At 35.4% G+C, this 25,374-nt stretch overlaps 1 protein-coding gene across 2 annotated transcripts in view; it reads right to left on the bottom strand.

Moving 5' to 3' along the window:
• IL6ST (interleukin 6 cytokine family signal transducer) overlaps positions 1-25,374 on the bottom strand; it is a 50,050-nt gene that overhangs the window by 13,271 nt on the left and 11,405 nt on the right. The window contains exons 2-13 of one of the 2 annotated variants that reach the window (XM_027101092.1): positions 22,351-22,429; positions 16,470-16,775; positions 15,452-15,572; positions 11,387-11,553; positions 10,681-10,835; positions 8,717-8,876; positions 5,642-5,724; positions 4,226-4,436; positions 3,465-3,647; positions 1,569-1,670; positions 1,237-1,383; positions 825-965 (exon numbers count right to left, since the gene is read on the bottom strand). In XM_027101092.1, coding sequence (XP_026956893.1) covers positions 825-965; positions 1,237-1,383; positions 1,569-1,670; positions 3,465-3,647; positions 4,226-4,436; positions 5,642-5,724; positions 8,717-8,876; positions 10,681-10,835; positions 11,387-11,553; positions 15,452-15,572; positions 16,470-16,775; positions 22,351-22,414 — 1,840 coding nt within the window. In that variant the 5' untranslated portion in view covers positions 22,415-22,429. The remainder of the gene's footprint in view (positions 1-824; positions 966-1,236; positions 1,384-1,568; positions 1,671-3,464; positions 3,648-4,225; positions 4,437-5,641; positions 5,725-8,716; positions 8,877-10,680; positions 10,836-11,386; positions 11,554-15,451; positions 15,573-16,469; positions 16,776-22,350; positions 22,430-25,374) is intronic. The other variant, XM_027101093.1, reaches the window with a different exon arrangement.

Genomic DNA, 25,374 nt, shown 5'->3' with positions numbered 1-25,374 from the left:
CCTAAATTTCTGGCTTTGGCAAAGAGTTGTGGCATGGAACAAAGAAGGAAAAATGTATTTGAGAAGGGAAGAGAGGATGGCTGAAGTCATAGGCAGGGAATTTGAATAGGCAAATCAGAAAACAGTGCCAAGAACAGTGCTCTGGAGAATATAGAGCATTTAAAAGAGACCAAGAAGAAAGTACCAGACAGGGAGGAGACTCAGGAGAGTGCTGTTAGAAAAACAAACGAAGGGAAGAGACAGTTTCAAGGATGAACAGGCCAACAGGGTCAAATGCTGGGAAGCGTAGGAAAAAAAAGATGACTAAAAAGCATGCATTGGATAGGACAAGTAAGGGGTCTTCTGTGAGTGACACTAGAGAGGTTTCAGTGGAGTGGTGGGTTGGAAGCCTGGTTTGAGCAGGTTAAAGACTGAGCTGGAGGTATGGAAATGAGACTTCAAGGGTGGACTAGTCTTTACAGCAACCTGCCCGTAAGAGGAAGAACAAGTGAAGAAAGAGACCACATCCAAGTTTTGCCAGTGAAAAAGTAAACTCATTTAGAAAGATACACGATTCTTTTGGGATTTACAGAGTACAAGTGAAATCAGTCAGAGACAATTAAAGAAACAACAAAAAAGTAAGGAAAAAATTTTCTGTAAAGAAATAACCAAAACCAGATAAACAACAATATAAAAATCATAATTTATGAACACTTCATTTATATGAATCCAAAGATGCACTTTAAACAAAATTTTAGCATATAAACTAAGCCCATTTTTAGTCTGATTAAATTTTAAAAAGAAAAAAGAGAAAAGAAGAAAGATCAAACATCATTATTTCTTACCAAACTTTGGTGTAGTAAAAGTGAATTCTGGACCATCCTTTCCACCTTCGTCTGTATATGCTGCCATTCGTACCATATACAAAGTGTCACTAGTCAAAGAGGACAGCGTATATTCTGTGTGTGAAGAATCCACATTCACAGCTGGAAGAAATCAGTAAGTGTGCTTTATTCAACTACTCTTGCTTGGTTTGGCCTATATTTGACATTGTGAGTGTCTTAAAACATATTTTACTAGAAAACAATGTTTCTTTAATAGGACCATGAAAGCAACCATAAAGCATATTCTCAGGTATCTCTTTTCTGAGGATAATATGCTATACTAAGATGTATAACACAAGAAGGTGAGACAAATTAGTATTTAAAAGCTTAAGAAAAAACACCTGATTCTTAATAGCTGATATAGTTTTATTACCAGTTTCATTTCCAATGATGGTTCTATAAAATATAGTATAATTTCTGATAAATCCATTCTGAACATCAACAGGAAGTTGGTCCCACTCTAAGACAGCTTCATTTTTCCCCACTTTTTTTGTCCGGACAGTAGGTCCTTTGGAAGGTGCTGAAACAGAATAGGGTATTTACCAAATGAAAATCATTAGAATTTAGTAAATCATTAAGACTTCGTAAAATTTCATTATCATGAAATTATTTGAACATAGTAAGACATATCCTTATTTAAAAGGGATAAAATGTCTTTGTTAGTTAAAAAACAACATTTTTCAAAGAAAATAGGTCTGGACTTACGAGCTTGTTTAAGGTATGCCTTTATAGACTCGGGGAGTCCTGGTCCATCAGCATACACTGGAGTGACTGTTATCAAATAACATTTGCTCTCTGCTAGGTTTCCTAAAGTAAGAATAGTGGATTAAGCATTTTTTTTTCCCTATAGTGAAAAAAACCTAATTAATTCCATTACTTACTTTTACATTATAATTTCATGACCACTGAACTTTCTTTTATTTTTATTCATTTTTAAAAATTGAAATATAGTTGATGTACAACATATTTCAGGTATACTAAATAATGATTTGACGTTTGCATACATTATGAAATTATTACCACTGAACTTTCCTTTTTTTAAAACTGCAACTTTTAAAGTAAGCATTGCCTTTTGTTTACTGGGTTCAAGCTTAACAGAATAAAACTGTTTGAAAATAAAAGGTTACTTTTATTGCCAATACAGTGAATAAAAAATATTTATACTGTCAATAAAAGTAATGATTGCATTTATATTCAGGATTTATAAAACACTGATCTCAAATTATCCTGGGTCTTCCTTAGAGTTTGGCAATTTTTGTACATTTTACCTACTTCTCTGAGAACTGCCTAAGTGCAAGATGTCACTAATCAGAGCTAGGGAAAGCGCTAATGGCTGTGGTTTGTCAGGTGACTGGGAAAAAAAGAATTAGTGTTACTTCTCCCAGAAAGTAACATAATTTTAAAAGAAAAAATTATCTTAAATGTTTCCTTTATTTATAATCTCTCCAGATTAACAAAGCAATCTATCTATCCCTTCAGCACGCAACAGCAAAAAGTTTCTTTTTGTTATACTGAAGTTTATACTTTCAATAAGAATTACATTTCCTTAACTATTATGCATGAAGTGACATACGCTTTTTTGATTTCTTAAAGAGAGTAATTTTCTTGATGATTCAATACTATCAAGAAGACAGTATTTTTATATTCTGCTGTAATACAGTGATGTTTTATCAGGCCTACTGAGCTATGTGGGGATACCTGCAAAACCTGAAGGTCTCCAGAGCCTATGCTATGCTATAGTACAAGTTCCTATTGTCCAGTTATTATCAATCTATCTCCTCTCTAGCTCCACCTTGCTTTTATTTGGATAAGGTTGATAAACTAGACAACCAGGATTAGTAAAACTATATATTAAATAATAGGTTAATGAGGGCCAAACAGCCTATGTTATGAATAAAGCTCATTAAGTTTATGGCTATATATAAAGATATATGGTATATCTTTGTTAACATGTTTTCTCTGATTAATCATATTATTTGAAGCTGTATTCTAATGGTTTTCCTTCTTTACACACATACAAACTGAATGCTTTGTTTTCTCTTTAAAGTTGTTGTATCACTTGATAAGTAGAATCTTACAAAATGAGAGCAACCCATTTTGGAGCTCTATAATACATTACTTTCTGTCCTTCATTAGTACTTGCAGTTTAAAAGACAAGGAAATCTAAGTTCTAGTTCTGCTTCGCTTCTTCAACAGCTATAAGAAGTTAATAAGCCATCTAGATGCTCAGGGAAAATATTTTCTCATTAAAGGATGAGGGAATTTAATAAGGTACAGAGATACTATTAGCAACAGAGGTTGAATTATCTTGTATTTATCTTACTTTAGTTTTGTGAACATTCCTTTGATGATCAAAACAACAGTGGAATATTACAAGAAGATAGTATTAACCCCACTTAGTCCATAAACAGGCTGCAGTTTAGAGAGGTTAAGTGTGGCTTGCTGAAAGTCACAAATCTAGTACACAAGACGTAACTAGCAACTATGATAAACTGGGTATCTTTTCAATGGACCACAAAGCAGAAAAGAATATGTAAAAGAAAAATCTGTCTGAAGAGCTAGAAAAAGGACAGCAACTTAAATGTTTGTAGCCAGGTATACCTCTTAAATAGGTGCGATGTACAGTACCATCTTCTTGTTGCCAGTCTGGGATACAGGGCGATTTATCTGATAACACACACCACTCAAGTATATATCTGTTTACAGATTCATCTGGAGCAGTCCATTCTACCCAAAGCACATTGTCTTTGGGAAATGCTTTAAGATCCGTTATGGGGTGAGTAGCTTTAAAACAAAGTTTGAATACTGATATGATAAATGAACATTTAAAAATTTGATATTCCAATATTTTACATTCTTTTCCATAACCACGTGATCTTGCTATCACGTTTTTGGAGCATATAATATTAACATGTATTTACATGAATAAAAGCACTTTATTATAATTTACATGTAAAGTAAATAGTCGATTTATTTTGGAACTTAAATTCTTCCTTTCCCAAAGTTCTTCAAGTGTTTTGTGTACGTAAGTTGTAATGTTTTTTTCTTTGAAAGCTACAGATAAAGCTATAGAAAAACAATATATTTAAGTCATATACATATAAAGTTCCTAAAACATTAAAAATATATTTTAAAAAAGATAATCAGAAAATGCTTAAATGAATTAAGTAGCTTACTGCAAAGTTTAAGTGAGCCACAAAATGATCGACCAGGTTTGGCTGCTGACTGACTTCTAAAAATATGATCACTGTTGATACTGAAGAGACAGTCTTAGAATACTTACAATTTTTTTACAGGAGCCCTGTCCATACCTAACTACCCTTTCCCATTCATAAGTCAGGCTCCATCTAAGGGACACAAACCTTGAAAGCCCCAGGCAGGGATAGTTAAAACAGATGCATCTGATTTGCCAACCAGATTTCTTGCTGTCAGAGTTGCTATGTAGCGATCATTTGTGAGGTTTACTGTCAGTTTTGTGTCGTTAACTGTGTACTTTTGTAAACGTGATTTCCATCTTGTGAGAGTCACTTCATAATCCAAGATTTTTCCATTGGCTTCAAAAGGAGGCAATGTCTGTAATAAAACAATTTATTTTAAAAATGTGTTTCATAAATCTTGAATAAAGTTAATCAGTTTTTCTTCATGTTCACAAATTCTGCTATTATGTCAAATCTCTAAATATTTAATTGGAAGGGACTGGCAACCTTACTTTGAACTCACTACTGAAGTAAAACTACTATACACTGAATGAAGACTGACTTCAAAAAGCATGACGGGGGCTCCCTGGTGGCGCAGTGGTTGGGAGTCCGCCTGCCGATGCAGGGGACGCGGGTTCGTGCCCCGGTCCGGGAGGATCCCACGTGCCGCAGAGCGGCTGGGCCCCTGAGCCATGGCTGCGGAGCCTGTGCTCCGCAACGGGAGAGGCCACAACAGTGAGAGGCCCGCATAACGCAAAAAAAAAAAAAAAAAGCATGACGTCAACTACGAGTGAAAGCACCATTCTCTTAGCCTTTTGTTCTCTACACAATTCTGCACTGTGGCTATGTTGGCCTAAATTATTTTATGTCTTGAGTATTTTTCTTTCTACCTTACTTTAGTATGATCCACTCATGAACATTTATGGAGTGCACAACAACTTTATTTCCTATTACCAGCATACACTTTGATTACCCAAAACATTGATTAATTATTTTCTATGAGGCACTGAGAAAAGTTTGGTAAAATCAAGGCCGCTAGGACTTCCCTGGTGGTGCAGTGGTTAAGAATCCGCCTGCCAATGCAGGGGACACGGGTTCGAGCCCTTATCCAGGAAAGATCCCACATGTTGCGGAGCAACTAAGCCCATGAGCTACAACTACTGAGTCCGCGTGCCACAACTACTGAAGCCCGCGCACCTGGAGCCTGTGTCCTGCAACAAGAGAAGCCACCGCAATGAAAAGCCCACGCACCACAACAAAGAGCAGCCCCCGCTCACCACAACTAGAGAAAAGCCTGTGCACAGCAACGAAGACCCAACGCAACCAAAAATAAATAAATAAATTTATAAAAAAACAACAACAAGGCCCCTCTTCTCACATAACTTTCACGGAACTACACTGAAATATATATGAGGTATCACCTGTAGTTTAGGAACCTGACTTTTTAATAGTATATATAAAGCTTTGTGTTTCTATTTATTATAGTTATCAAATAGATATCAAAAATTAAGCTCCACTCATAACACCATATAAAATATATTATATGAAATAGAAGAATATAAATAGGCAATTTTTTTTTACCTTCCATATGAGTTGTACAGATCTACAGCCATGAGTATGAGATGGCTCTATCTTATACCAGAAGCTTGGTGCCTTGGATGGTCCTAAAGAAATGACATAAACTTTTTATTATAACAGTAAAATAAAGTCCTAGAAATTATTCTCTTACTTTGTTTTTAATATTCTTGCCCTCCAATCATATGGTGTCTCTAACTCTTTCTTTATACCAGCCTTTTCCCATCCCAGCATGATATGCCTGGGTCTTCCTTTAGTCAGGGTGATAGCTTGATGATTTAGAGTACATTGAAACTCTTTTGTAATCTTAAAATTTTAAAGGTACAAATATATCCTAAGCAATAACCAAAGATGTATCACTATTTCTTATTGCTAAAAATCAAACTGAAAAATCATATTTAAATACATGCTTAAAACCCCTAAATGCATACATTTAAGAACAGAAGACAAATTAAAATAAATGGAGTTAAATGTAGTATAAGTTTACTACCTTATGTTGGGATGAGTCAATGTAATGGGATATTATAAAAATGAATTCACAGCCCAGCAATCCCACTACTGGGCATATACCCTGAGGAAACCAAAATTCAAAAAGAGTCATGTACCAAAATGTTCATTGCAGCTCTATTTACAATAGCCCGGAGATGGAAACAACCTAAGTGCCCATCATCGGATGAATGGATAAAGAAGATGTGGCACATATATACAATGGAATATTACTCAGCCATAAAAAGAAACGAAATTGAGCTATTTGTAATGAGGTGGATAGACCTAGAGTCTGTCATACAGAGTGAAGTAAGTCAGAAAGAAAAAGACAAATACCGTATGCTAACACATATATATGGAATTTAAGAAAAAAATGTCATGAAGAGCCTAGGGGTAAAGCAGGAATAAAGACGCAGACCTCTTAGAGAACGGACTTGAGGTTATGGGGAGGGGGAAGGGTGAGCTGTGACAGGGCGAGAGAGAGTCATGGGCATATACACACTAACAAACGCAGTAAGGTAGATAGCTAGTGGGAAGTAGCCGCATGGCACAGGGATATTGGCTCGGTGCTTTGTGACAGCCTGGAGGGGTGGGATGGGGAGGGTGGGAGGGAGGGAGACGCAACAGGGAAGACATATGGGAACATATGTTTATGTATGACTGATTCACTTTGTTATAAAGCAGAAACTAACACACCATTGTAAAGCAATTATACCCCAATAAAGATGTTAAAAAAAAAAAAAAAAAAAAAAAATGAATTCACAGGATTGTTGTAATAATCACCAACCATGTGAAAAAGCACTTTACAAAACATCAAATGCTGATAATTAGGTTTTAAAAATTCAAAATTTTTATAAATATAATTGCAAAATATGGTATTCAACAGAATAAAAAAGGATCTGAATAAAATCTAAGCCGTGATGTGCTGATCATGAAGAGATAACTACAGGTGACAAAACAGAGAAAAGAGGAAAGGCAGACCAGGAAGGCTGGGGAAAAAGCTGCTGGTACAGGGAGTTCAAATAGATATATACATGAGTACAGTGCAGAGCCCCAAAAGAATAAAGAACATTAAGTTATAAAGGAAATCTTATGGGCTGGAAATGGTTCCTAACATAAAGAGGACCTAGGAGCTTCTTTCACTAATTTGAAGAAAAGCATAATCCAATGGTTCATAACTTTTTGGACACCAAATATCTCTTTGATTTGACAAGGTTATGTACCATCGCTCCAGAAAATTCACACAAGTACTAACCACAATATTTTGTCAACATTTTGAAGTAGTTCAAGAACTCCCCCAGTCTGACCCAAGTACTTTTAAAGGCCCCAAGAATATCAGCTTAAGAATTCCTGACTGCGGCTTCCCTGGTGGTGCAGTGGTTGAGAATCTGCCTGCTAATGCAGGGGACACGGGTTTGATCCCTGGTCTGGGAAGATCCCACATGCCGCGGGGCAGCTGGGCCCGTGAACCACAATTACTGAGCCTGCGAGTCCAGAGCCTGTGTTCCGCAACAAAAGAGGCCGCAACACTGAGAGGCCCGCGCACTGCGATGAAGAGTGGCCCCCGCTTGCCACAACTAGAGAAAGCCCTCGCACAGAAACGAAGACCCAACACAGCCCAAAATAAATAAATAAATTAATTAATTTAAAAAAAAAGAAAAGAATTCCTGACCAAGACAAAGGGATCTGATCGAGGATTCCCAAACAAGCAATAGTAGGATTACTTTCTTTCCTGGCATTTATCAAAATGAGAGAAAATTCTTGGTGGAGAAGGGGTACTTTACTTTTCTGCCTTTGACATTCTCAATTCATGTAACTCTCATGAAACCTCTGGAAGAGCTCCATGGAAGTGAAGGGATACAGGTGGTAGGGAAGGTTTTAAAGCCATGGCTGCTGCCACTGACACCTAAAGAGGGTGACCATGATAGGAAAATGTTCCAAAAAACCCCCAAAAAACAAAAAAAAAATACTATGCCATAGGATTATTTCTTGATGGCTACAGAAGAAATTATTAACATTAGCTGCTTTGGGGAAGGAATTTGATTTTACATTGTGTATCTTTTTATGCCTTTTGGATTCTATAGTAATATACACTGTATTATCATGAGAAAAAAAGGGAAAATGAAAATAAATCAACCAACCAAAATGCCAGGATGCTTTTCCAGAGGCTTATTAAGTACTGATAAAAAAGAAAAAATAAATAAAAACAATAGTACAAATATCTTTTTGATAGTGAGGGTCTAAAACACATTTTGCTAGATGGTGATTTTAATGATTCAGGATATGATTCTCTAGTTAGAGGTATTTCTGGACTACTCTCCTTTAATAAAATGTTCTGGATTTACAAACCGTTAATGGTTTTCTCGTGGTATCTAAGACACTATTCCATAATTTTCTTTAATTAGGTATCAAAAAGATTTGTACTATCAATAATGCATATTAGATTTTATACTTGATATCCTTTAAGAAGTGTAAAATATCAGTTTGAATAAAATGATCACAAAATAAGAAGCAATGAGATCTGTATTATTAAAACCAGACATAATTTATAGTCAGAATTCCAATGCTTTTTTCTTCATATACTTATTTACTTACTATCTTCATATGTGATCCCACTCGCTTCTTCACTCCAGTCACTCCAAAACCCTTTACCATCTTCCTTCATACAACGAATCCTAAACACATACTCTGTAAAAGGTTTAAGGTCCTGGACAGTGAATGAAGATCGGGTAGATGCTGTATCTTCAGGAGGAATCTGAAAACAAAGCAAATTGACCAAAAAAAAACCCCAAAGGTATTTATTATAGGTCTTCTAAACTGCCTAAGATTTTAAAAGCTAATTAATGAAATAAGACTAATAACTAATGAAAGAAGACTAATTTGACTCAAGCTCTGGAGAGAAATAAATGCAAGTGAATAAGCAGTCAAAATCAGTAAAGTTAATAGGTTTGGGAAATACAGAAACATCTATTACTAATCCTTTCATCCTTTCTTTTCTTTCTCTCTTTCTTCTATGCTCTTATAACACTCAGGGTCTCAGCAGGAAAAAGATGGAAATTCCAATTAGAATTTAATTCAAGGAGGGTTTACTATAGGAAGTATGGGCAGAGTGTAGGGAAACCTTAGATAGTATAGGCAGTACTCTGGGGCTTCTAGGTGCTACCACCTTTAGACCCAAAGGGATGAGGGGTGGTACCAGAACCTGGAAGAACAGGGTCACAAAGGGTTAACTTGAGAGGAGCAGTGACCTCAGGTTGAGACAGGAAAGCTCCAGGGAGGAAGCAGGGAAAACAAATATGCTGATCTCACTTCTCTCTCTCCTCTCTCTTGCCAGGACCCCTCCTCCCATTAGCTAGGAACTCACTAGGAAACTAGAGAGAACCAACAGATAAAGTCCATACAGGTCAGCATCTCAAGACAAAGAGTAGGGTGGAGAAGGGTACAGTGTAGATCTAGATAGGCAAAAGGAAGATATCCAGCCCAATTAAGAAAAACAAAAGCTATCTTTGTAGATAAACTTGGTTTTCAGGAAATAAAGACAGATAAGTAACAGGTTCTTTCTACCACTCTGCTCTGAGATTTCAAAACTGAATACCAAATAGGTGTCGAGTCTTTTTTGTACCAATGAATTAAGATTCTATGATATTAAAAAATATTTTGAAGAACTTCTGGTATGTATCCTCTCTGTACAATCCTCATGTACAACATGAAGCATTAATCCATTTTGGTTTGTTGCTTTTTCTGATTGTATTCTGAGCCCTTTAGATAAGTGGAATGGAGGACAGCAGTAGGAAGGTCATGGGCTCAATTCCCTTCTAAGCTCATTATTGCAACCAGAGAAACAAAGCAAAAGCATTTTGTTAGTGATAAATGGAGTTACAACAAAGAATAGTATGGGGTGCTCAATGCTATGATGATAGCCTTTTGAAAAGTTCCAAGTACTTCTTTTGCTGATAGCATCATCTTTGGGTACACTGTCCTTTTTCTTTTCAGTCTTACAATCCCTTCCTCATGGGCTGGCAAACTTTCTATAAAGGGCTAGATTGTAAACACTTTAGGCTGTGGGCCAGATGGTCTCTGTTGCAACTACTCAACTCTTTCTATGTAGCACAAAAACTGTCAGAGACAATATGTAAACAAACGTGTGTGGCTGTGTTCCAAGAAAACTTTATTTACAAAAACAGATGACAGGCTGAATTTGGCCTGCAGATGTCATTTGCTAACTCCTGCTCTACCTTATCTGCATAATCTCTTCATTTTTACTCCTCTACTTAATCTACTTCCTGTTATTTGTGGTCCTTTCACCTCCTGTCAAAAATGCTATTCCCTATCATCCTGCATCACTTCCATATTTCACTTAAAAGCTACTGTACTGAGCAAAATTGTATTTTCTATCTGGATGTCTTCCTGTTGGTCCTTGCTTGAGATACAGATCTAGAAGAAGTGTCAAGCAAAATACTTCACATAACCAGAAACTTAAGACATTCAGAAAATGATTGGGATTTTTAGGTTAGTGGGTTGCAAGAAAGACTTTGAATAAACAGTAACTTTCAATTTACCTGGTTCCAAGTTGAGGCATCTCTGGTCCTATATTGAATGTTATATTTCAGTCTTATAAAACTCTTAATACTTGAGTTGATCCATGTCAATTTTAAAATACTAGACAGTTCCTCTGAGTTGCTGACTGATAAATTATGTGGTGGATTGGGCTTCACTAAAAAATTAAAATAGATCCAATAGATTATAACTTCTTATACAAAGGCAAATATACTCTTTAGATTTTATTTCACAGTATTCTTTTATTCTCACCAAATGAAATAATTTCTCTAAAAGCAATGCTATGCCATACTATATTAATGGAAAGGAAAGGCTCCTAAAGAAACTCTAGTTTTTTTCCTTGTCAGTTTATTACGCGTGTTAATCTTTTCAGGTTCAGATATTAAAAGACAGTTAAGTATTTATGATATATGAAATTTTAAAAAAGAATAAAAATAGAACATGTATATTATGATTACAATGCTATAAAATGTTTGATATTTGGACAAATACCAGAAGATAACAGTCAAAGTGAAAACAGCTGTGAGTGTGGTTGGATTATGGATATTTTTCTTTTTCCAAATTATTTTTAATGCTGTTGATAAAGTGAATTTGTAAAAGTCACTAAGATAATAAAATAAATGCTTGTTTCTACATTAATTAAACTTAAAACTAATTTATAAACCACTGTATATTCTAATAAATTCTCAAATTTAGGTTTATAACTACCTTTATCTACAGGATCAAAATTGATATGATCTGAGGTAACCTTCCCAAGAGCATTCTCTGCTTCTACCCAGACTTCAATGTTGACAAAATACACAGGAGAATAATCAACAGTACATGAGGTGCGGGTGTCACGTTTTGCTTTACAATCATCAAACTTCTCTGTTGCCCTAAATACAAAAATGGTAGAATCAGTCATTAAAAATAGATTTGAAAAAATTAGAGTGAAAAAGGTTACTTGAAAAGAGTTTGATGAGACCCAGATTATTATAGCTTAGAATAAAAAAGTTAATTATTATAGCTTAGAATAAAAAAGTTAATTCCAATAAGTTTAGAATAAACTGTTGAACACTAAAATCAAAATTTGTTAAAAGTTCACCTGTTTTTCTTTAAAACTGAGTTTGACCTGTATCTTAAAACACAAAATTATTTTCAAAATTTTACTCCAAGAATATCACATTGAGAATGTTATGCTCTATCCCCACTGACCTTTCTCTAAAAATTATTCATTTCCTGTGATATTAGTACTGTTTATTTCCTTTCCTGAAACAAAATCTTTATTGTACCAGCAATGTCTTTCTTTAAGCACAGTATGCTTTTTCAGAGCACAGTATGCTAGGAGGTGATAGGGTAGGGATAAGAATTTCTATCACCCCAGAAAATTCCTTCAATCCCTTTCCAGTCAAACTCTGGAAACCACTTTCTGATTTCTATCACCATAGAAAATTTCAAGTGATGTGGCTATATTTATTCACATGTTTAAATTATGTATCAATTAAGAATATTTATATATATACTTGCTATTTTTTAAAACAGAAGGATAAATTAAAACTAAACCAAAACAGGCAACTTCTAGAGCAGTGGTCCCCAACCTTTTTGGCACCAGGGACCAGTTTCGTGGAAGACAATTTTTCCACAAACCGGGGGTGGTGGGGTGGTGGTTTCAGGATGACTCAAGCACATTACATTTATTGTGCACTTTATTTCTATTATTATTATTACAATAATATATAATGAAGTAATTATACAACTGGAGCCCTGAGCTTGTTTTCACTTGCCACTCACTGATAGGGTTTTGATGTGAGTCTGCAAGCAGTTGATTTATTATGGTCTCTGTGCAGTCAAACCTCTCTGCTGATGATAATCTGTGTTTGCAGCCGCTCCCCAGCGCTAGCATCACTGCCTCAGCTCTACCTCAGATCATCAGGCGTTAGATTCTCATAAGGAGCTCGCAACCTAGATCCCTCACATGTGCAGTTCATAGTAGGATTTGCGCTCCTATGAGAATCTAATTCTGCTGCTCATCTGACAGGAGGCAGAGCTCAGGCGGTAATACGAGGGGAGGGGAGCAGCTGTAAATACACATGAAGATTCGCTCGCTTGCCTGCGGCTCACCTCCTGCTGTGCAGCCCGGCTCCTAACAGGCCACAGACCTGGTCCGTGGCCTGGGGGTTGGGGACCCCCGCTCTAGAGGGAGGGAGGAAATAAGGTAAAGGACACAGGGAACAGAAACCTCTGTGAACATATCTTGTCTTAGAAGTTTGTGTGGGTTAATTTATTATTTTACACAATGAAGAAAATTCTTAAAAACGGAAAGCAAAATGAAACATATGAATTCTTGTATTGAGTTGGTGGTGTAACACACAGAAAGGAACTATTTCAAGTAACTCTAAAAGAGTAACTTAATTATGTCCTTAGAGAAAAACAACTTTATAATTCTTTTTAGTAATCACATTGTTGGTGCTAATACTGGAATTGTTACTCTGTAGCTGTTTTGTTTACTGTGGAATAAAGCAAATGAATAATTATGTTGGTGTTGCTGGGAACTAAGGTTTTCAGCATAGAAGAAAGGCGATATAGATGTTAGATAGATGAATTAAGTAAAAACCTATAGTCTGGATTTTAAATTGGAAATACCAGTATGAGTTCATGATGTATTTTATCTTAAAAACATTCTTAGTTCTTTCCACTGAGAAACCCTAGAAACAACAACCCAGTAGCAATGAGATTCCCAACACCCAGACTGTAGTCTCTAAATAGTACTTCACACTAACTGGAACCATGACTACTTAGGAAATGGTTGATATTAAGATGAACCTGGAACATCATGTCACTTCAGAAATCAGGAAGCTATCAAAGACTAATGAAGCTGTGTCAAAAGGATGAGCCAATGTGAAAAGTTCCCACTAACCAAAGATGGGGCGATTTAAGTTTAAGAAGAATAATAACTGTAATGGATTAAAACACATCAAATATGTTTAAATATGAATCCATAATGAGGAGAAAAACCCCTTACATCTACCTTTGGAGGATGGTAGGGAACTAACTTATAAAACTGGTTAATAAAGGGAAAATATTAACACCATTTTGCTTCTCTTATATGAACTGTACGTCAGGGTAACCAATAGTTGATGGAGAAAAGCTTTCTTTAAGTATTTCGAGTGAAAAAAAAAAGAAGAAAAGGATAAAATACCATTATTTTGTACCTCATATATAAATAATGATCACTGATGAATGCTCAAACCTTTAAGTGAAAAACTAATGTGAAACAACATGGTTAAATTCCAAAACCATTCTGCTGAGTCATTAATCCTTTCACAAAAAAAGCACATACTTTATGATTCCATTTATATGACATTCTGGAACAGGCAAAAGTCTATAGGGAAGAAATGAGACAAGTAGTCGCCTTGTGGAATGTGGTGAAATAGGGTGGTGGTTGGGATTGACCGGGAAGGGGCATGAGGGTGTAATAGTACAGTAGTGTTCTATATCTTGACAGGGGTTTAAGTTACACAGATGTATATGCACTAGTCAAAACTCACTGAATAATACACTTAAGATATGTAAGTATATCTTGAGAGAAAAATACATTTTCTTCTTTTCTTTTTTGGCCACACCATGCAGCTTGCAGGATCTTAGTTCCCTGACCAGGGATCGAACCTGCGCCCCCTGCAGTGGAAGCGGGAGTCTAACCACTGGACTGCCAGCGAAGTCCCAAGAGATACTGATACATAAATTTTACCTAAAAACAAAAACGTTCCTGTTTTTGTAAACATCTAGTTAATTAATCTAATTAATGGTGTAAATGCTGAAGTGATTAAGGGTGAAGTATATAAACGTCTGTAACTCACTTTGAAATGCATTAAAAAAAGATTGGTAGATGGAGACAAAGATGCACAGATAAATAGGTATGTGATAAAGCAAATATAGTAAAATGTTAATTGTAGAATCTAGGTAATGAGTATGTATAAACGTTCACTGTAAAATTCTTTCAACTTTTCTTTATGTTTGAAAAAAAACTAATGGGGAATTTTAAAATACCTGAAACCATTGCTCAAACTTAGCATAAGAAAATCAATCAAACATTATGTGGTTGTTCCTAATGGAAGTACACATACTCCTATGAATTATTTTTGAAAAGAAAAAGAAAATCTGATTAAGATTCTAGATCTAATGGCAAGTTTTAGGGAAAAAAGGGACAGAGGAATGTATTAAATAATGTGTAACCATTATTTTAATAACTGAATTGCAAAGAGAAAGAAGAGAGAGAGAGGTGGAAACTACGGTTAAGAGAGACAAAACATATGAATTGGCAATATATGGTGACTGTTTACATCTTGAACAAATGTAAAAATACATACATATATCTATGAGACAAGCGGGAAAATCTGAACACTGATTAAAAATGTGACAATATGAAAGTATTTTCAATTTCATTTAGGTATGTTATCATGTTTTTTTAAAAAGTGTCCTTATCTTTTAGATAGATGTACTAAAATATTTATGGATATGACAATATGGTGTCTAGATTTTCTTTAAAACAATCTGGGGTGGGGTATATATAAAATAAGACTGGTCATGAGCGGATCATTATTGAAGGTGGATGATGAGCACATGAGGATTTCTTACACAATTCTTTCTACTTTCATGTTTCAGATATTCTAAAATAAAAAGTTAAATAAAATGTTTAAAACTTTGCATTTAGTATTACTACTTGACAAAATAAAAATTCTAGCACCAAAGGCTAACTTAATAAATGCAATGCATAACAAATTTAAAATAACTTGCCATTCAGATTTTAAAGTGTAGTTTGTTTCCAGGTGCGTTTCCCTTCCAGGATCCCACTGACACATCATTTTCTTTCCTTCGTTCACAATGCAACTCAAATTTTTAGGTTTTTCTGGAGGCACTAAAAGGGAGAAATTAGAAATTTTCAAAAAGCTTTATATTCACAAATAACATGCAATTTATATACTACTCTAGACATTTAAAACAACCTAAATTAGATAGAATAAAACAAACCCAAGAAAAAAGGACATAATGAAAGACTGGTGATTAAAAAATTAATTTCTTTTCTATTTAAATTCAAATCTTTTAGATAGTAACATACATTTTCTATCATAATTATCATCAATAGGTATGTTTCAAATTAATTTTCTACACAAAATCAACTTTCATTTATAGCTGGACATTATCAACTGACTTCTCCATTAAATGTATTTTAAAATAATATTTGAATGTTAGGAAGAGGCAATTAAATAGAAGCAAAAATGATTCATTTATATTTCTCTCCCTATTGCCTTCCCAAACTCTGCTGGAGGAAAAGCAAATGCCAAAATTATAGTTTTAGGTGATCCACAAATTTGGTAATCTATTCTTGGATCATACTAAGTTTACTTATTTGCCTCAACATGGAAGAAGGACTCTCTCCAGTATTTATTCACCTTCTTCAGGTAGTTGCTTTACCCTGCACTTTCTCAGCAACTAAGGGAAATTGAAACTTACTATGAATACAGTCACAGATTTCAATTCAACATTTTTTGGGGGTGTCTAATGTCAAAATAATTTTCCAGAAAACTGACAGATACTTGGCTTTCAGGAAAAATATAAAACTTGTGTTACTCTTTAGGTTTTTTGTATATTTGTAATGCAAATGCAGTTCTACTTCTAAGCTCATTAAAAAAAGTCCAAAACTCACTGAGCTGACAGTTTCTGCATTTCATAAAGACCAATAGACAACAGACATTAAAGTTGTAATTCAACAGTCATGACAAAGTCTGAAATGAGAAAAAAGTAAAACACTTACGGCCTGAAATTATTCTGATTCCATAAACATTCTGATCAATTTGTCCAAATGTACGAATGTTGCAAGTGAGTTGAATATTTAATAAAGATATATCTGTAAATGTGACACTAGATGCTGTTCTGTTTATGACAGTATATTGTTCAAAAGGAACAATAACATGGTTTGTTTTCCAGAAAATGTAATTAGCATTCACATGAAAATAATCCATACATTTTTCCTTTAGCACACAAACTGCTGTGAAATTAGAACCAAGTTGTACAACTGAAGATTCAGGGTGGATATGACCACATGGATCTAGAAGTTCTCCTGAAAAGAAACAATAACAGAAAATATAAAAATGGACTGAACTTTTCTGGTACAAAATGATATTCTGTATCAATGCAGTTCCTCAATCTTCATTAAAATATCTCTAAAGATACAAAAAAAGAAGAAACACTGTGAAATTTAATATGATCAGAACTTAATGTCTAAATTTGTAAAGAAATATACAAATTATATGGCAGATGGAGCTGGATTTAAAAAAAAAAACCTATGCAATCTTCAAGCCCTTTTTATAATATTTTAACTTTGTTTAGGAAACAGTTTGCCTGCAGCATGATTCATATTTGCTCTGCCCCCAATCCTGTTTCTCGATTCAGACCCAGTGTCTAAATTAGACTCTCCAGAAGACAGGCAGTGGTCTCTGCTCTTCGCCAGTCCTGAATTCCTTCGGAGGTGCGAATGGGGGCATGGAAAGATAATCTACATTGTTCATGTATCAAAATCAGACAAAAAGGAAAGAGCAAGGGAGCAGTAAAAAACAGAAAGACTAGAATAAGATGGCCAAATACATTGGTTTTCACAATAAGTATATGGGATAAAATCTCATATTAAAAAACAAAAAATTAAATTGTATAAAAAAATAAAATACAACCATATGCTTCATCTATCACCTACTCCATGTTGATGACATCTAAACCCCTGTCTCTGGCTCTAACTTCCTAAGCTTTCAATGGCTTATAAGACATCCACCTGAGATATTCTGTAAGTACTTTAAAATGAACATGTCTAAAGCTATATGCATCATAGTCCCTTCCAAATTTATTCTTTCTTATTCTTATTTCTCTACCTCTGCTAATAACACCACTCCCATCCAGCCATCTAGGCCGGATAACCTTTTAGTCCCCTCTCTCTAATTAGCCTCCTCCCCTGAGTCTTCTGTATTCTTAGTATGTATATCAACTCTTCTCATCAACCCTATTTTGGCTGCTGGTGCTTAGGCCATCATATTATACCACAGTCTGATCTCCTTCTAGTTTATCTTACATACAGCTGCCAGAGTTACTGTTCAAAAATGAATATGCCATTTCCCTATTTTAAATTATTTAATGGCTATCTAGTACGATCAAAATAAAATTCTCAAATATTTGGCATGATTCTATTCTCTTTCTCTGTTCTCACTGTCTAGAAACTTAAGGCAGCTTTCTCTGGTGAATGCCATTTACCAATAGGATTTGAAGTTCTATCTGAGCTTCAATTTCTTCACTTGGAAAATGAAGTTAATAATGCTATCTTTTTTTTAAAATTTATTTATTTATTTTTAACATCTTTATTGGAGTAAATTGCTTTACAATGGCGTGTTAGTTTCTGCTTTATAACAAAGTGAATCAGTTATACATACACATATGTTCTCATATCTCTTCCCTCTTGCGTCTCCCTCCCCCCCACCCTCCCTAATAATGGCTATCTTGAAAAGATTTTTGAGATTAGAAATTAGTTATGTAAAGAACCTACTACAATGCCTGGTATTCAACAGGCCTCCAATAAATGGTAGCCTATCATCATTACTACTACTCTCCAGACACAAGTAATCTAGTCACATTGATGGGGTCTGGAAGGGTCTCTTAGAGGTGACTGGTTCTAGCGGTTAAGGTAGAAGACATACAGAATCAGAGAATTACGAAACTGAGAAAAACCTTGGAGATCATTTACTTCAACCCTTTATTTTATAAAGAACACTGAGATACTTTTACCGAGTCAACCTCAAGTACCAGGCAGATTCTTTCAATTCCCAACTTGGTCCCAAGTTAGACTGCACAAAGGATAAAACTACTTTAAAAAGCTAAACAATTATCTTCTTATTCCATATCTCTCATAAAACCCATAAGGCCCAGAGTCAGAATGTTTATTTCTTTGTTTCAAAACCTATGATGTGGCCTATTTACATGACCTTGCCATTATTTATACATGTCTATGGCAAGTCCCAGTGCACAAACTACTCTAAATTTCTATCTGTGGCATACTAATAAGTTACCTTGTGATACTGAGCCAGTCCTTAAAACTCCCTTGATCTTACTTTATTCCTTGGTAAAATCGTTCCTGTTTTAATTTCTCTATAATATTTAGAGGGAACAGTACCTATGAAATATATACTTCAGAGTACTAAAGAACGTTAAGACATAACCAGAGACTAAATAACAATTTTTAATCACATAGAATAAGAGAAATACTAGAAATGGGCAAATGTTCCAGTTTTCAAAGTGAAACACAGGCTCACTAAAACCACCCCATACCAAACTAAACTCATTTTTATAGGACTACTAGGCTACTTGAGATCAAATTTTAAAAAGAGTATTTTAATTTAAATAAAGGTATTTAATAAAGTTAGTTGGGATATTCATGTAGACAAGATGAAGAACTGTGGATTAGAATATACTATAACAGATATTAGGGGCTTTCCTGGTGGCGCAGTGGTTAAGAATCTGCCTGCCACTGCAAGGGACACGGGTTCGAGCCCTAGTCCGGGAAGATCCCACATGTCGTGGAGCAACTAAGCCCATGTGCCACAACTACTAAGCCTGCGCTCTAGAGCCCATGCGCCACAACTACTGAAGCCCGTGCACCTTAGAGCCCGTGCTCCACAACAAGAGAAGCCACCACAATGAGAAGCCCATGCACCGCAATGAAGAGTAGCCCCCACTCGCTGCAACTAGAGAAAGCCCGCGCGCAGCAATGAAGACCCAATGAGGTCAAAAATAAAATAAATAAATTTATAAAAAAAACAAAAACAAAACAGCTATTAGAATGAACATTATGAAACTGCTGATATTTAGCTATTCTTGATCTACAAAACAGAAATTTCATAGCTTCAAACTAATAGATTTTTAATTGGTTAATTACTCATACATAAAAAAATCACTGACTAAAAATGTCAATGAGAGGGAGACTTAAGTAGTAAGCTGAAGTGCCTGCCCTCAGTCCTTGGGGCAGACTGTATTTTCCAACGAAGGTCACACCTATATATGTATCCCATTGAACATGCTCAGCTTACAAAGTGACTGATACTCCTTCTACAAAGAATGGGGTCTGTATTCCCCTCCTGTCCTCAGATCTGTAAGGGTGCTTATGCCTGCTCCAGCCAACAGAGTGTGCTAAGTGACTTCCAAGGCTAGATCATCAAAAAAATACAACTTCTGACTAGCTCTCTTTTCCTCTTGGGACATTTGCCCTTGGAACCCAGCCACATGCAAGGAAGCCAAGGGCACGTGGAGACCACGTGTGGTGTTCTGGCCAAGCGCCCCAGCAAAGCCCTCAGTCTACAGCCAGCATCAATATCAGATATGTAAGTAAATGAGCCTTCAGATGATTCCAGCCCCCAATCTTTGAATATTTTAGCTGAGGCCCCAGATATCAGAGCAAAGAATCAGTCTGACTGTGCCTGTCTGTATTCCTGACCCACATAAACCATGAGAAATAATAAGTAATGTCATTTTAAGGCATGAAGTTTTAGAGTAATCTGTGTGGCAGTAATAGATAATGTAGTCCTGTTATTTTCAACATTTTTATCAACAACTTGGGGAAAAACAGAGAGAGAGACAGAGAGAGACACACACACACATATTTATCAAATCAGCAAGGGACAAGACTGTAATGGATTGCCAACAATTTGGATGATAACATTAGGATTCAAAATTATGTTGAAAGATTAGACTGATAGGCTAATGGATTTTGCAAGAGAGAAAATTATCTCCTAATTAGGTTGATAAGAAATAAATATATGAGGGAGAAATGGCTTAAAAGGTAACTCGTGTGAAAATGATCTGAGAGGGCTTCCCTGATGGTGCAGTGGTTAAGAATCCGCCTGCCAACGCAGGGGACACGGGTTCGAGCCCTGGTCTGGGAAGATCCCACATGCTGTGGAGCAACTAAGCCCGTGCACCACAACTACTGAGCCTGTGCTCTAGAGCCTGTGAGCCACAGCTACTGAGCCTGTGTGCCACAGCTACTGAAGCCTGTGTGCCTAGAGCCCGTGCTCCACAACAAGAGAAGCCACCGCAATGAGAAGCCCACGCACCGCAACGAAGAGTAGCCCCCGCTTGCTGCAACTAGAGAAAGCCCGCGTGCAGCGACAAACACCCAATGCAGCCAAAAATAAATCAAGTTAAAAAAAAAAAGATGTGAGAATTTTCACTGACTGGTAGGTAGCTTAACATGAAACTATGGTGTATCTTAGTGGGCAAAAAACTATGCTGCTTTAATAAAAATGATGTTCAGATCAAAGTAAGTAATAAAATCACTATATTCAGACCATGTCTAATTCTGATACATTTATTTTTTTCTTAAGTGCATTTTATTCAATAATAATAATAAAATAATAAATATATAAAATAATAATATATTATTACTATCCTTTTTATAATTCTTACTGTGGGCCAGGCACTGCTCAAATGCCTTCTGTGTATTAACTCATTTAATTCTCACAATAACCCTAGGAGTTAGGGACTGTTATTATCCCCATCTTACAGATCAGGAAACTGAGACACAGATTAAGTGAATGGCTAAAGTTTCATAGTTGGTAAGTAGGAGAGGTGGGATGGTATTATATTTTAAATGTGATATGGGAAACTAAGAGAAGAGTCAGGAGGGTAATCAGCACATATAGATTGGAAGCCAAGTCCTATAAAAGAATAATTAGGTAAATTTAGTTTGGGGAAGAGAGGGGTTACAGACACAGGAAAGCAGTCCTTCAATACTTGAAGAGTTGAACATGGGAAAGGAATGTGGGCCTACTATAGAAGGATTTCTAGGATTAATGAGAAAAAGTTACAAGGAAGAAAATTTGGGTTCAAGACTAAGGAAAGACTTAAATAAGGAAAAATTTCAACATAAGGTTTGTATCATTTCAACTGTTTAAAAAGAGGCTGCATTCTTGAACTTGAAGAGGGTTTGACTTAGAGCAGTGCTTCTCAAACTATCTGTGGTGAAGGATCAGTTTAGGTTTTCTTCTCCCAATCTTTCACAAACTTATACTTTTGTTTTATATTAATGTTCAATGGGACAAGTCCACTGATCACATGCTTGGATGTCACGGCTATGTCAAATTGTTAAAAGAGTTTCTAAACATTTATTCTTAATTTCTGTACTCATCTCATTGTGGACCAAAAACAACCAGTTCTCAGACAGGCTGTGGTCTAGTATGAGCAGTATTGCTCTAGGTGACCTCTTTTTTCTGTTATCACAATCACACTGCTGCTCAGTGACACCTTTGGAGTGAAGTGCTAAAAGTTAACAAATTTCCTATTTCTTTATTTATAAAAACAAACAAAATAAACCCTTTTTTCCTTCTCTACGTTAAAGTTACTGTTAGTATAGCTAAACAGGATTTAAGATTACTGAGTAATTGAGTGTTTCAACTCAAATTATACAAATTATAATTTATCAAGAGTATTTTTTACTTCTTAAATTCATTTTTAAGACAACATCATTCTCTCAATAATGATCCTAGAAAGAATAAATATATAAGCATAATTAATTATTCAACATGAGCTTAGTTATGTAATTATACAAAAATACACAAACCTAATTTGTGGGGTTGGGAGGTAGGATATTTCATGAACCTTACCTACAGATTCAGTGGTGAGGAAAATAAACAAGGCTTGCACTATCCAAGTTTGCAATGTCAACATCTTGCATAGATATTTCTGTAAAAGACACATGTAATATTATTTTAAATATTTTTACTCTTACTACACATAATAAATTCAGACACAATTTCTAAAGCTCTTTTGTTTCCACTGTATAGCTGTTTTCTAAAAGGTGGTAAAATTCTTATGAGAATGCAGAAAACAAGTTGAAGTCTTCAGAATATTTTTCTTTATTCCCACTAAAGTTATGGCTACATAAAATATTACTGGGAAACAATTTATACTTTAAGGTTAATTAAAAGAGCAATTCTGTTTCCGTATTATGAAGTCTTGCACTATTAGTAAATACTCTGTGAGACTGAGAGCTTCAGAGAGACAAAATTCTACATGGCAAAACCCAGCATTAGCAACTTCAAAAGATAATCGACAAAATGGGGGAAAGAGTTTTTTGTAATTCATAGCCTGACCAAAAATATCTCCTGACATATGAAGAATGCCTACAAATCACTAAAAAAATTCCAACACCTCATCTTGCCTTTTTAGAAGAAAACAGGCAAGATGAGCTGAAGAGGCAGTTTATAGAGAAGGAAATACAAGTAACTCAAACATATGAAATGATACTTTCAACCTCACTCATAGTGAGATACAAATTAAAACAACCCAGATAGGAATGCAAGATGATACACTTTGGAAAACAATGTGGCAGTTCTTTACCAAGTTAAAAGCACATGATAAGCCTCAGCATTGACACTGACAATTATATGAAGTTCAAAAACAGGCTAACTTAATCTATGGGGATAGGTCAGAACAGTGGTTCTCTTTTGGAGGGAAGGTGGTGGGAGGACAGAAGGGAGCATTCTGGGATACTGAACATGAGCCGTACACTTATGATTTGTGAACTTTATTGTATGTAAGTCGTAGTTAGTAAAAATAACAAACAAAACTACTGCAATATCATTCTCACCTTGAATACTGGCAAAAATATAAAAACTAAAAAGTTACCAACAGTGTTATGAGAATATGACATAAAGGCATTCTCATACACTGCCAGTTATAAACTGGCATAACCTTCCCATCAAATTGTACACCTAAAACTATGAATTTTATTGTTTGTAAATGAGACCTCAATTAAAAACAAAAACCCTACCCAGACAAGGTGTATGGCCAATTTTGCACTATCAGTCAAAATTAAAGTACATGTACATTTGAATCTAATGATTCTACTTCTAGTATGTTATCCTATGAATATGAGCAAAACAACACATGTACAAGATTATTCACTACAGCATTCTTTTTTTTTTTTTTTCTTTTTCGGTATGTGGGCCTCTCACTGTTGTGGCCTCTCCCGCTGCGGAACACAGGCTCCGGACGCGCAGGCTCAGCGGCCATGGCTCACGGGCCCAGCCGCTCCGCGGCATGTGGGATCTTCCCGGACCGGGGCACGAATCCGTGTCCCCTGCATCGGCAGGCGGACTCTCAACCACTGCGCCAGCAGGGAAGCCCTACAGCAGTCTTTTTAATAGTAAAAGGCTGAAGCAACCTAAACGTTCATGAATAAGGGACTAGGTAAATTATGGCATATCCAAACACAGTATACACGTAGTCATTAAAAAAATGTACAGATATAGAATCATATCTAAAATACATTGCTACGGTACACAACAGTGTATTTGTTATTTATGGGCAAAAACACAACAAAAATGGCAAAACATATACTCATTTCCTTATATGTGCATAAAACATCTCTAGAAGGATAAAAATTCAAATACTGGCTGTTTAAGACACTAGAGTGGGAGGGAGATTCTACAGTGTGCTCTTTATACCTTTTCCAATGTTGTACCCTGTGGCTTCAGTACTTAGAAAATAGAAAATAAATATAATTTAAATAAAAAGTACTTAATGTGTATCTCTCCAAGATAAAACTACTAACTTCTTGATGAGGGCTTCATAGTACTACACTTGAAACATAGTATTATTTTACAAAATATAAATACTTTTATACTCCCTAACCAGGTAACAGTCACTCCATAACAAAATAATTTGATAATGAATTGCTTAGACTGCCTCAGGTAAAGCTATAAAAGAACTAAGGTGCAGGATGCATTTTCCTCCACCTATTTTATTCCTTACTTCCCAACTTTAAATAGTCCCAGAGTCGAAAAATCTACCACATCATTCAACTGTTCATCAAAACAACAGAACAGAGAAATATCTGAGCATGTTGGTAGAGTGGTATGTGGTCATGTCATCCTGACCACCTACCTTACCAAGTACCTTGTTCACACTGTAGAGAGGTTTCTTTATAGTTCTGAAAACTGGCAATCTTTCTATTTATGTACTATAGTCTTATAACAAAACTCTGAAACAAGAAGTCCCATGAAAGTATTTATGATTACTTCAAAGCAATTAGATTTATGTGAGCAGTGCCATGAAACACAAGTAAAAGGAAAACAGGCAAAGGTAGGTTTCGCATTTTAACAGTTAGAAAGTAATGTTTCCTAATTTTTAAAGGATTGTCATTGAAATGTGATAAAGGAACATCTATTAAGGAACTTGATATCATAGTCCAAACCTAAGAGATGGAGACACAATAGTATTGATACTATCTAAAATATTATATGCAATACAGTCCACTTCATTTGGGGGCTTATCTTGTTTTAAAATTGATTGAATTGATAGTACTCTGCTTATTTTTCCCCTTTCATTCTGTTGACAGCAAATAATCAATTTAAAATTCTATTATTAGCACTATCCTTTCTCCTCATCTCTTGCAGAATATTCTATGCATATATTATAAGCACATACTGTATATATTGATTTTCCTTGAAATTTGCATGTTATTTTGGAAGGTTCTATGAAGCCAAAACATGACCACTAACCACAGATACAGGAAAGGATTTTTTCAAGAACTGAGCAGTTGTTCTACAGCAGCAATTCCTCAACTATGGTGGTTTCAATATGGTAATGTGTTGAAAGGAGGCATAAGGTGCATCATAAATAAT

Source organism: Aethalodelphis obliquidens, unplaced genomic scaffold (genome assembly GCF_003676395.1).
Source record: "Aethalodelphis obliquidens isolate GAN/ISIS:26980383/991018 unplaced genomic scaffold, ASM367639v1 scaffold4, whole genome shotgun sequence".
Lineage (NCBI taxonomy): Eukaryota > Metazoa > Chordata > Mammalia > Artiodactyla > Delphinidae > Aethalodelphis > Aethalodelphis obliquidens.
Note: the sequence above shows the minus strand (reverse complement) of the source record. Positions and strands in the feature narration are given on the sequence as shown.